This window comes from Hydra vulgaris, chromosome 04 (genome assembly GCF_038396675.1).
Source record: "Hydra vulgaris chromosome 04, alternate assembly HydraT2T_AEP".
NCBI classification, from domain to species: domain Eukaryota; kingdom Metazoa; phylum Cnidaria; class Hydrozoa; order Anthoathecata; family Hydridae; genus Hydra; species Hydra vulgaris.
In genome coordinates, this window is record NC_088923.1 from 32,166,322 (window position 1) to 32,177,500 (window position 11,179).

General features: G+C 27.9%; 1 protein-coding gene across 1 annotated transcript in view; it reads right to left on the minus strand.

The window, feature by feature from the left end:
- Nucleotides 1-11,179, minus strand: part of LOC100215889 (GDP-mannose 4,6 dehydratase) — a 39,509-nt gene that overhangs the window by 20,797 nt on the left and 7,533 nt on the right. Inside the window, exons 3-5 of the mRNA XM_065796094.1 lie at nucleotides 1,217-1,278; nucleotides 840-887; nucleotides 463-573 (exon numbers count right to left, since the gene is read on the minus strand). Of these exons, the coding sequence (XP_065652166.1) occupies nucleotides 463-573; nucleotides 840-887; nucleotides 1,217-1,278 (221 nt within the window). The remainder of the gene's footprint in view (nucleotides 1-462; nucleotides 574-839; nucleotides 888-1,216; nucleotides 1,279-11,179) is intronic.

The following is an 11,179-nucleotide window of genomic DNA, read 5'->3' on the forward strand; positions in this document are numbered from 1 at the left end:
ACCTCATTAATATACCTATAGAGTTATTTAAATATTATCAAACAAAAAAATGTATTATATAGAGTAAAATGGGGTCAAATGAAATAGTTAAGGATTTTAATTATTCATTTTTTGCAGAAAAAAATTAAAATTTGTTTTTTAAGTTGTAGAGAATATTAAGCTGTATTTAAATACATAAAAACCAAATAAGTTTTTTTTAAATTTTTTTATGAAACTTAATTTGATTAAAAAAAATTTTATTCCATTCTACACTGACATTTGGGGAGAATAAAATACGCAAATTTATGTGTAATTAAAACAACACTTTATAAAAATACAAAAAGCAATCAATAATAACAATTAAAAAAACAATCAAGAGATTTATTGGTTAACTATTTATAGACCACTAAGCCATCTTGTTAAAACAACAAAATGTTTCAAAATACTTGTTTTATATTTGTACATTAAAAAAAAAAAATTTACCTGATAAAACCTGACTTCACCAATCAAGTTACAAATCTTTACAGCTTCTAATAGTCGTAAGGTTCCCATGGCATCTGCGTCAGCAGTGTATTCAGCCAAGTCAAAAGAAACCTAAATTATATATCTTTATGATATAGTTAAAACTTCAAATGATTGTATGTGAAAATCTTTTAAGGGAGTTGCATTTGGCAAAACAATTGAATGCTATTGCAGCAACTTTGACATCAAAAAATTTTAGAACAGACAGAAAACAGTGTAAGCATCGAATGCAAGCTCGTTATCTTTTAAGACAGAAAAAGTTATCAATAAATAACTAGAATCAATTAATAATATTTTTTTAACTATTGCAATCAATAAATATTTATTTTAATGTTTACCTTTACATGACTCTGAGCAGCTAAGTTATAAATCTCTGTTGGTCTAGTCTGTGCATAAAATTAAAAAAAAATTTAAAGTATTTTAATCTAACCACTTTGACCTCTATACAAAAACATATCACTGCTTTCATAGCTACATGAAAAGAAATATATATTTCAATAGCATATTAATTTATCATGTTTACTGAAATAATTTTCCACTATGAAAACAAAATGTTGCAGGTATCATCACTAGAATACATCTAAATATCGTTTCTATATTAGAAACACATTTTTCTTGTATCTCTGTTAATGATTATCTATTAAAGTAACACAATAACAGAAATTACATACAATGAATATAATTTTGCTTATAACCTGAAATAAAGTTTTTTTACCTGACTAACAATGTTTAGTAAACAGGAAGAATCTGTTAGATCACCATAGTGCAAATGCATATCTAAATTTTTTTATAATTATAAATAACAAAACAATACAAATAACAAACAAGTACATAACCATAATTACATGTGCAGATATTTAGCTTTTTGGAGCAAAAAATTAGAAGGATCAATTAAGATATGATAACATTTTACTAAATCTAATGACACACACACACACACACACACACATATATATATATATATATATATATATATATATATATATATATATATATATATATATATATATATCAGGGACTATTCTAGGAAAAAAATTTGGGCAATAGCCCTCCCCCCCTCCTGGAGAAATTGAACAGAAATATTGCCAAAAATTAGCATTTTTTTGCAAAAAAAAAAAAAATTTGCTGCTAAAAACGTAAAAAAAAAAAGGTCTTCAATTTTAAATTTGAACAACGCCCAAATCTGCGCCCAAATATATATCTATATATCTATATATATCTATATATATATTAGGGATGCGCCGAACCCGGTTTTTGGCCGAACACCGAGTCCAAACGTTCCGCCATGAAATTTTACCGAACACCGAACGGTTCGGCAACCGAACCTTTACTATTTTTGAAAAAACTAAAAACATAAGTTCTGAAAAATTGTGTTATCAAACATTTAACATTATATTGTGTTATTAAAAATTTGTTAAAACATTAGTAAGGGTTTATAAATTTTGTTTGAAAAATTATAAAATAACTTTGAAAAGTTAATTTGTTATTGGATGATTGTTTTTGGTGTAAAGAAAATAAATGTTAACATTTTTATTTGTAGTGTAAATAAAAATGTTAACAATTTTTTTTGAAAAAATAATACAATTATTAAAATTAGGTAATATAAAAAAATGTATAACCTGTAAGGTATTGGATAAAATAACATAATTTGTAACATGTTGGTTATACTTTAAAATATATTTACAGTTTAAATTTAAAATACTTTATTTTTGGTTGAACTTTTTTTTTATAATTTAGAAAAATATTTTAATCTTGTAAAAGTATAAAACAATGTCTTCCGAAAAAATATCTTTTAAAAGTACTGTGTGAAAATACCTTGAAGTTTCTAAGAAAGACATTCGTTTTTGTATCTGCCTATGCAAAGCAATACTCTCTAGAGATGGGAATTGTCCAAAGACATTTACCACTAGTGTAATTAGGCGCCATTTAAAAAAAAAGCACTTTTTGGAGTATGTATTAGCTGAAAAAGAGTCTGATTAAAAAAAAAATTATTGAAACATCGACAGTTTCTACATCAAGTGATTCGGACATAAAAAAACAATTAACATTAGTAGAGAGTATTAATAAAAAAAGGTTGTGGAATATTAATGACCATAGAGCAATCAAGATTCACAATCGCATTGGAGAAATGATGGCATTGGATATTCAACCATACACAATTGTAGAAGATCTTGGTTTTAGAAAACTAATTGAAGAGATATGCCCTAATTACCAAATACCCAGTAGGAGTTACTTTAGTGAAAATATTGTTCCACAAATATATGGTAATCTGTTTAATTCAATCAAGAGTAATATATCTTCTGCCAGTTATATCTACCTTACAACTGATATTTGGACAGCAAATAGTTTAAATGTTGCCTTCATAAGCATGACAGCACACTGGCTCAATAATTTTCCCAACAGAGAGCAGTACTCAGAGTTATGCATTTTCCAGAATGTCACACAGGAAAAAATATAAGTCAGTATTTACATAAAGGTTTGCTAAGTTTTGAAATTCCACACACAAAAATGAGAATGAATATGTAATAAAAAGTTGGCTAAATGAGCAGATGCTAGAAATGCAGCAACATAATTTAGAACTTGAATCCTCTGATTCTGATTGTGAAGAACCCACAGCAAGTAACACAAATGAAGTGTTTGTGAAATCAGCGTATACGAAATTTAATGAATGTTTTCGGCTAGTTTTCAAACTGACAACTATAAATGAATGTGATTTCAATTTTTCAATTACTAAAGATAGCAAAAGGTTTAAAAGACCACACTCTAATGTGCAAATGATCAACATGGAGATTTTTGGATGTATTGGAGTATTTAAAACTCCTTCTTTTTATGGAAAAAGAAAGTCCTCTTTTATGGTGGAAAAATTATGGAAACTCTTTGAAAAATTTAAAGAAAATAGCCCAAAGGTTTCTTTCAGCACCACATTCTTCTGTTGAAAGTGAAAGACTTTTTAGTACAGGTGGCAACATTTATGAACCAAGTAGAAACAGACTATCACCAGAAAGTGGTGAAAAATTAATGTTTATACATTATATTTTTTATCAGTTAAACCAGTTTAGTAGCAAGCTTATAAGAAACTTTCTCTGTTGAGAATTTTATTTATTTTACCACAGGAACAATAGGCATCACGTTTAACAAACTTAAGTTCAATAAAAAATCTTATTCGTTTAAATTCCTATTTGTTATTTTAAGATTAACAAATGGTGATTTTATAATATTACATTTTTGTGATGAACTAAAATAATACTCAATTGATGCAGAGGGGGTATTTATTTTACAATTATTTTAGTTGAGTAATAAGTTTGGTAAATCTATTATTCCATTTGGTCAGATTAAATTTATTCTGTATTGAAAATACATAATAAAATTTAAACCAAAACTGTACTGAAATTCATTTATAAAATCTTATGTTCTTCTATGTTCAAATGGTACGCTTTTTTTAATAAAACTTTATCCATTTAAACCGTAGCTATGGTACGAGTTAAATTTCATTATATTTAGATAAATCTATAATGAATTCAAATTTGCATCATTGCACATTTGCTAAGGTTCGGCCGAACCGAACGTTTGGCAAAACAGCCAAACATTCGGCGCATCCCTAATCTATATATATATAGATATATATATATATATATATATATATATATATATATATATATATATATATATATATATATTAGGGGTATGACTAAAAAAAAAATTTAAGAATTTTTTATTCCCCATGTAACCATGAGTGGAGAAATTATATTTATAAACATAAAATATATTTTTTTAATGTAAATTGTCAAAAAAGATCACCCCTCAAGCTGAAAATAATTTTTCCTATCTTTTTAGTGAGTTATAAATTAGAAATATAATAGAGAACCCAATCTTACTCAATATACGACTGTGATCACAAACATCATAAATTCTACAGATTTCTTTACGAGATAACTGAAACTTTTAATAACTGCAATTTTGGATTTGAACCCTGTTGGACTGCTAAGATTAGTACCAAAAAAGCACATAAAGTCTGTAAAACTCTTTCAGAAAGTGGTATTTCTATTCATACTCCAACGCAAAGTGGTATCTACAAAGGTGTTATGAAAAAAGGAGAAAAGTTGAAAGCAAATTATATGGAAAACCTAAAAAATGAAAAGTGGTCTTTGCACTTTGATGGAAAACAAATAAAGAAAATGGAACATCAAGTAGTTGTTTTGAAAAATGAAAATAGAGAGGTTAGGCTTGCTGTTCTGAAAATGATGAATGGAAAAAGTGAAACAATATATAATGGGATAAAGCATGTGCTAGATGAGTATGAGCTGTGGCCAGCCATAAAAATGATTGTATCTGACACAACATCTACAAATACAGGATTAAGAAATGGTGTAGTTACACGGTTACAGAAACATTTTAAAACCATTGGACTAGAAAAGCCTGTTTTTATTGGATGCCAACACCATATTCTAGATACTCTTTTGAAACATGTCATGAATGATCTTTTTGAAGGATCGACAATGTCACCATATCTCCATTACCCTTTTGTGACAAGGTTGCAGCAAGATTACGAGAACTTGAAGCTATTGTTTAGTAATATTGGAAATCCTTTGACGAAAGTGAAGCGAACTCGCTGGAGAGATGACATGGATTTCCTGAATCACTTAATAGCATGTTATAGAAAGTTTAAAAGCACAGGTAACTTTCCAAAAGTTAATTTCAGTGCTTAAGCAAAGCAAAATATCTATCAACAATATTTTTTAAAGAACATTGCTTATAGCAGGAATCACTTCCTGCTATAAGCAATGCAAGGTGGATTTCGAGAGCCATTTTTATTCTACTTGCTTACATTTTAGTACCAGAATACCAAGAATCAGAATCAGCTCAAGCAGCATGCGACTTCATCTGTGGTTCATGGGGTGATATATGGTTTGGGGGTCACTACTTCAATCCTGCAGACTTTGTTAATCTATTAGAAGCATGCAATGAGCATCCTAAAGCAATGAAATCATTGAAAAGGTTTTGGTCCACTGAGCCAACACCAATACTAACACAACGTTCAAATATATGTGCAGAACGTGCTGTGAAAGTGATGCAAGACTTAACGCCATTATGCCATAGCATAGAAAAACTAAATATTAAATACTTATTGTCAAATACACAGTAGACAAATTTTAATTATACATGTTTATTGGTTTCTATAAAGTAGTGGAAGATGTGTTGCAAAACTACATTTTTTTAAAAAAATTTACAAATATTTTTTAATTGGGGGGTGAACTTTTTTGACATATAGTAAAAATGCTTGTTATTTTTCTGATTTTTTGCACAAAATCTCCACTAAATTTAGTATGGGGATATAGGGTTGCAAAATTGTCATATCCCTAATATATATATATATTACTATTTTTTATCATATTTATATATATTTTTTAATTTTTATTTTATTTCTATTTTTATTTATACATATTTAAATTTATTATTTTATTATAAAAATACATTTTTTATATTTATTTTTGTTATTTTTGTTTATTTATCATATATATATATACATTTCATTTTTACTTTCATCTATTTACAAAAACGATTAATCACAGTAAAACAACCATATTTAAACCTTGCTGTAACCCTAACCCCAAGCCTGAACTCGATGCTGACCTAAACCAAACCCTCACTCAATGTAGCAGCACTTCTTTGCGAGTCAGGCTATTTGATAGTCAATGTATGCACTTTTCGCTCTCTATAAATGTTGCTAACAGGGACATTTTTTTTACAAAAAAAAGATGCTTAAAGGGACAAAAACAAAAAAAATACATATATATCAGGCTTTGTTAAGAAGCATTAGGCAGCTCGTATTTTACCTGCGAAAAGGCGATTTACCTACGCTTTCAGCAGTTTTGCACTACGCAAAAAGTTTTATCTTTTAGAATATTTAAATTATCTTTTGATATTGTTTATGTGACGTTTATTCAGAAGAAATAAAATCGTAAGTAAAAGCATTTAACTGCAATTGTTAACTAATAGACTTTTTGTTAAAGAAACAATTTGTTTAAGAATTTTTTTGTTTTTGTTAAAAAATAGTTAAAGAAAATAAAGTGTTTTAAGTTTAAACTTTTCATCATATTTAATTTTAAGTTTTATATTCACAAGTAGCGTTCATTTTATATGTAATGATTTTTGTTTATTTATTAGTTTTAAAACGATTATTTTTTTCTTCATCCCTTTAAGAAATACTAATGATGAGCTATTTATTAAAATATTTCCTCATCACCAATTGTCAAGACCCAAGTACGATTTCACAAGTTGTATAGGAAGGGGTTTGTTGTCCCCCCCCATATAAAAAAAGGGGAGTTAACATTCGACTAACAGTTAAATTTTTTGAGACATTCAGCACTTTTGAAGGATTCACTCTCCTTGTTTCATTCCTAAAATTGCCCCTGGCTGGACCTGTCGGTAATGATATGTTAGAATATTTAGTTGTTCAAATTTTTTTTTTTAATATTTACCAATTTTAGAAGTAAATGATTTTTTAGTGTCGAAGTTTCTTTTTTGCATACATGTTTCCATTATCATTAATTTTTTAGATTGATCATAGAAAGATCGTCGATTAGAATTAGTTTATGAGTAGTAGACGAATACTTACTAGTCAAGTTCTTTAAAAAATATTGTTGATAGATTTTTTGCTTTGCTTAAGCACTGATTAAAACTGTATGTAAGTAGTATGAAACTATAATTATATTATATAAATAATTGAAACTTGTAACTACTATTAGAGAGAAATGAAAAAAAAAATCGTTTTATTTCTTATAATTTCAAGCCAAAATGGCGTGAATTAAAACTTATATCCGCGTCAAGGCGGCCGATGCGGTTTTTGAAGTGGGCATTGGGGCATGGGGAAGGGGGGGGAGGAAGGGTTGACACACTTATATGAAAAAAAAATTGTCAATTTCTTAAAAAAAAAGGGCCTCTAAAGAAAAAGTGGTGGTTGGGTGGGGTAGGAGGTACATACCTCCCCTGGTTTTGTCGGGTTAGGTTGCAGTGCACTGAACCCCGGCACTGCAGGTTAGGTTGCAAATGATAGTCCAGATTCTGTTACTCAAGTATTTCAACTAAAATTAACTATTATCAATATTTATAGAAAGGTTTACAAAAATATATTTAAAACAAATACTTTAGAAAAAAACGCTAATATTTAGCATAATTAATTTTTTCTTATAAAAATGTTTTCTCTATAATTAGGATGATATTAGGATATTTTTTTGGTAATGAGAGCTGTTACATTGCTCACAACTAAAATGTTACTTAGTTAATAACTATCGGGAGAAAAAAAATTATTTTCCCTATTCAGGAAAAAATTAAAGACATGTGGCTATTTAATTATATTTTAAAGTACAATAATTATGTTAAGGCTGCCTATCATTTAATGCGCATTAAATTTGTTTCTTGGCTAGAATTGCTTTTTGAAAAAAGATAACGGAAGTGTGTTTATAATAAAGCTAAATAAGCTTCTAGCTAATGTTAGTTATTTTCATTTCCTTACAACATATTAATTTGCTTTATAAGGGGTTTCATATTTACTAAGAATTTCAACAAACCATTCAACCATTCTATACTTTTTTTAAATACATAATCAAATGGATAACATTTTGAATAAAAACAGAGTCACTTTGAAAACTTTTGAAAATACAATCTTTCCGAAGTTTTTTGTACAGAAACTATTGTAGAGAATGAAATTATGTTGTAGAAATCTTTTGTAATGTATGTTCTCTTCATCAAGAGAATATCCTAGCCAATACCGAAAGAGCAATAAGAACAGCCGCTTTATGATACATAAATGGGACATGCTACATTAAAAAAGATGGCATTTCTCAACATTTACAAAGTGCTGTCCACAGAAATGTAATCTGATTTTTAAATGAAGACCTAAATGAAAACAAAGAAGCAAAAGCAAACAACAAAGAGCAACAGGTGAATAGTCAGACTTTATAATCATTTTATATTTTAAATTCTAATTTTAAACAAAGATGTTAAAATTTTGAATTAGTTCATTTTTTATAAATAGAAATCATTTTCAATTTTAAATACAAAATAATTATTTATTACGTCAATAAAGCCTCTATAAAATAAGGTCATCAAACTGTCTACTTTCCATGGGATTCCTCATTATTTTCATATATTTAAAACAATTATGATAATATTTTTTACAACTCATTTATGTCCTTTAAAGAAATTGTATCTACTATTTCTATAAGGTGGAAACCGACAAATTCAACATTAGTTTGTGTGTAACAATATTGACAAAGAAAGAAAAGTCTACAAATAATTCTTACAAAAACTTGGTAAAAATAGCTTATGAAATGGCTTGCCATCTAACTATGGCTCATGCAAATTTTTCTGTTCTTGCAAGTTTTAGTTTCTTGTTAAATTCTTTTTTTTAGCAAACAAATGTTAATTTTTTAAATATGCAAAACAAGTTCAAATAAGGCTAAGCTTTAATCGTAGTTCCTAATTTATTAATTTTTTATAATATTTTATTATATCTTCAGGTTGATTGTGCATGCATCACAGGATCAAACTTCATAAAGCGTAAAGAAACAGGATTCAGTGGCAGAGAACTTATCAAGTGTTGTGCCAATGCTGTCCGTGAGAAATGCTATAAAATTCTCAAAAATTGCAACTTCTTAATACTTAGCGACAGAATTCGAGCAGGAAAAATTAAAAAAGAAAAAGAACTTGTTTTAGTCTGTATGGAGCGCAATAGAATCCCAATATATATGGTTACCGAGTTGTTGGAAATGTCACAATTTGGTGAAAGCGACTTAAACTCAGTAACCGCTGATATTAACAGTGTCTTTGAGTCTGATAATTCATTTTTCAAAATATCTACTGAAGATTATAATAAAAAACTAGTTTCTGCGACAGCTGACGGTGCAAATGTTTATTTTGGTGTAAAGAATGGTGCCCTAACACAGCTAGAAAAATCTTGCAAATGGTTATTGAAAATACATTGTATCAACTACAGAATCGAATTGGCAATAGAAGATACTTTTAAAGATGTAACTGAATTTATAAAGATCGAAGAGTTATATTTATCAAATTATTACCTACTAAGAAATTTCGGAAAATTAAAAAGTTAAGTCAAGGGTGCTGCAAATGTTATAGGAATAACTTTTTACATTTTACCAAAAATATCTGGTACAAGATTTGTCTGGCACAGGAGAAGAGCCCTTTCTATTCTTCTCGAGACATGGCCAGCCTTTCTTTCAGCGTATAAAAAATTATGCAAAGTGACCCAAAAAATGGCAAAACAGTCGGAAAAGTAAAAGGTTTATTAAAATTATTTAAATGTCAATCATTTCTTGTTCAAGTAGGTTTATATTTAGACTGTTTGGAAGCTATTGTCCCAGCTTCAAAAAAAAATAAAAAAGTAAATAAATAAATAACCTTATGAAATTCCGACAACTATCCAACAAACTTTAATTGAAATAGATGATAAAATAAAATCAATTGGGGAAGAATCACTGATCAAAACAAAATTGAAGGTTCCTTTCAAAGAGCTGGTGAAAAACGAAAACACCCCAAAAATCATTCTTACATTAATGTAGCAATGGAGATGAATAATTTTTATCAAGAAAAAACAATTCAAAAAATGCATGAAATCAAAAGAGTGTATTTTCATAAACTCCACGAAATACTTTCAAGTAGATTTCAAGATTACTCTTGTGAATTTTTTATTTACAGAAGTATGAAATTTTTCGATCAAATACATTGGATAGCTGAAGATAAAGACTCCGAAGTGACGCAAATCAAGTTAATTAGTGACCTTTTTGAAGTCCCATTAATAAATGCTGGTTTTCAAAGTGATGCTTCTTTACAAGAATGGAAAAAACTTAAATTTTTAGTCACAACTGAGTATGAGTCTCATCCAGTAAGAAGTTTAAGGTACTTTTTAAACATAAAATTAAAGAGTTTCCCAATATATGTCTCCTAGTTTCTCTTATAATGTCTATATCCAGATTGAACTCGGAAGTTGAGAGAACTTTTAGTATTGTCACAAACATATTAGCAGATAAATGCCTATCAATGAACCATGACACACTTGCCAATTGTGTCATAATTCTCGGCAACAAAAGTCTTTGGTCGAAAGATGAATATGATAATATTATTGACCTATCGTTGTTAAAGTATATGAAAAAACAAAGAAAATCTGATGTTGATGATTCTAACAAAGTTAAAATAGCAAATATTCAAGATATACAAACAAGCAGCAATACTGATGACGTAGACAGCGAAGAAGATATGCTAGCAGACAATCTTAAGGAATTAAGTATATAAATTCCTTTTAAATATATAAATTATTTTTTGTCATGATAATTTAAAAAATGCATGATTTATTTTGAAGTAAATATTTTATTAATAAGATATTTTGTTTATTGTCAATTCAATTCGATCTAACCTAAAGTTTTAATGACGAATGTTTAATTTATGAACATAAATTATGATCACAAATTTTTATCGGTAACTGATAAAACACTTTATTGTTTAAAAACATTAAAAAGAGTTCATAAAATAGATAAGAAAAAATTTATCAACAGTTAATAAAATAACCAAAAACTAACTGTAAAATTATAAGAAAATAAATGAATATTATGTTACGTTTTATGAAAAAAATATTTTTTCCAAAACAAAATTTTGTTTCTATTCA